The following is a 2,230-nucleotide window of genomic DNA, read 5'->3' on the forward strand; positions in this document are numbered from 1 at the left end:
TCCTTTCCTTTCCTTTCCTTTCCTTTCCTTTCCTTCATCTTGTCCCTTCAGATTTTGCTTCCCATTTTGACAGGAAGCGAGCTGATCTGCTTTCCCACCTAAAGGGGGGCAGCCATCTTGGGGGGCAGCCATCTTTGGGGGGAAAATGGGGGGGCAGAAGCTTGTGGCCCTTTGGATCACGGCTCTTATCCCTCCACCTCCGTTTGAGCAGCCCTCATCCCAAGCTTGCATCAGCTCCACAAAGTAGACCAGAGCAGGAAACCAGCCCCACAGGAAGCGTCAAGCTACAATTAGTCCTTGAGTTACAACCGTTTGTTTAGTGACCGTTCAGAGTTATAACGGCTCTGAGAAAAATGACCTTTGACCATTGTTCACACAAGCATTGCAGCATCCCCACAGTCACGCGATCAAAATTCAGATGTTGGCAGCTGGTTTGTATTTAGGATGGTCTTCAGCGTCCCTGGGGTCACACGATCCCCTTTTGCGACCTTCAGACAAGCAAAATCAATAGGGGAACCAGGTTCACTTCAACTGACTGACTAGCTTAACAACTTCAGGGATTCACTTAATAACCGGCGCAAGAAAGGTCGTAAAATGGGGCAAAATTCACTTAGCGACTGTCTTATACCTGCACTCTACAGATGTTCATCATACTCCTAATTCCTGAAACCTACTGAGTCTCTCTCTCTCTCTCTCCCTCCCTCCCTCCCTCTCTCCTCACTCTCTTTCATCCTCTATCCTCTGTCATTCATCTACCTACCTACCTGCCTATCATCTATCATCTATCTTTCTATCTATCCTCTCCTCTCCTCTCTGTCTGTCTATCTGTTTGTCGATCTATCAATCTGTGTATCTATCTGTATCTCTAATCTCTTTAATCTATTTATCTGTATCTCTCTCTAATCTGTCTGTCTACCTCCTACCTACCTTCCTATGCATAAATTACCAGATATTGTATGCTATAATTTATATCACCCACAATGATAAATACGAACTTTTCTGATACTATCTATGTAGACGAGGACCGGCTGTCACGGAGGAAGAGTATTGTGGACACCGTGTCTATTCAGGTGGACATCCTTCCTGGAACAGGTGCAGAAGATAAGGTATGCTCCATTGATCGTGGACGTTTTGCAGCTTAGGAAAATCTTTTCATCTTTCTTGTTCCTTTGAGGCTAGGGCTCTCCAAACACGGCAGCTTTAAGACTTATGGACTTCAACTCCCAGAATTCAGTTCCCAGAGCTGAATTGAGTTGAAGTCTGCCAAGTTTGGGGAGCCCTGTCCTAAGTGATTTCACCTTCCTACCTATCAATTGCACCTATCCATCTATCCATCCATTTGTACCTGACCAAAGTCACCTACCTGGCTTTCCTGCCTAAGGCAGGACTAGAACTCACCGTCTCCTGGTGATCGGCCCAAAGTCACCCAGCCGGCTTTCCTGCCTAAACGCAGGATTAGAACTCCTGGTTTTTAGGCCAGCACCTTCACCCCTACACCAGACTGGCTCTCCATGTACAATTATGTATAATTGTTTACAGATTCAACATAATGAAGTGTGAACATGGCAGGTGCAGAGGCTTGGACATCCTTTTTTTAATTTAATTTTATTGATTTTCTAATGTTACAATTACATCTTTGAAAAGCACCGTGGCGACTGAGTTACAATAATTCAATTACCTACAGATATGATTAGTACAGATCTCAAACTATCACAGTAAATATTTCCTCTCTTTTCCCCTTAATAGGTACTCTCATATTTAAGTTAATATACTTCTTATTCTATCTGTCAAATGAAAAATAACTTTCTTACATTTATCAATAATTTTTAGTTTATATATATATCTCAATGGTTTTAACATTCCATCTTTTAGACAATCAATCACCCAATGAATTTTCCCCAGTTTTAATTTCTCATTAATATTTAAATTTAATGTTTAATATTTATAAATATTAAAAGCTTGGATATCCTTCCGGTCAGCCCTTTATATCGCCGCCTCTGACAGAAAGAACAGATTCCAGACATTCCCAAAACCATCTTTCTCTTCTTGGTTTTGGGATGTTTTCCCACATTTCCTGCAGATCCTCTAGCTCCGAAATATTATTGGGCCTTCTTGCAGGCCCAGGTTGACTGTGGCGAGTTAGCTGTGGCGAGTTGCGCCATTCTGATGGCTCCTATACGGTTAATTCGTAGTTTCCTCCTTGCAGTTCTCTCTTGCTAAACCAGAGCTG

At 42.6% G+C, this 2,230-nt stretch overlaps 1 protein-coding gene across 1 annotated transcript in view; it reads left to right on the forward strand.

Annotated features, from left to right (window-relative positions):
* EFR3A (EFR3 homolog A) overlaps positions 1-2,230 on the forward strand; it is a 48,343-nt gene that overhangs the window by 39,298 nt on the left and 6,815 nt on the right. Inside the window, exon 16 of the mRNA XM_029286820.1 lies at positions 1,018-1,106. Within this exon, the coding sequence (XP_029142653.1) occupies positions 1,018-1,106 (89 nt within the window). The remainder of the gene's footprint in view (positions 1-1,017; positions 1,107-2,230) is intronic.

The sequence above is a fragment of the Protobothrops mucrosquamatus genome, unplaced genomic scaffold (assembly GCF_001527695.2).
Source record: "Protobothrops mucrosquamatus isolate PMUCROS unplaced genomic scaffold, P.Mucros_1.0 scaffold_227, whole genome shotgun sequence".
NCBI classification, from domain to species: domain Eukaryota; kingdom Metazoa; phylum Chordata; class Lepidosauria; order Squamata; family Viperidae; genus Protobothrops; species Protobothrops mucrosquamatus.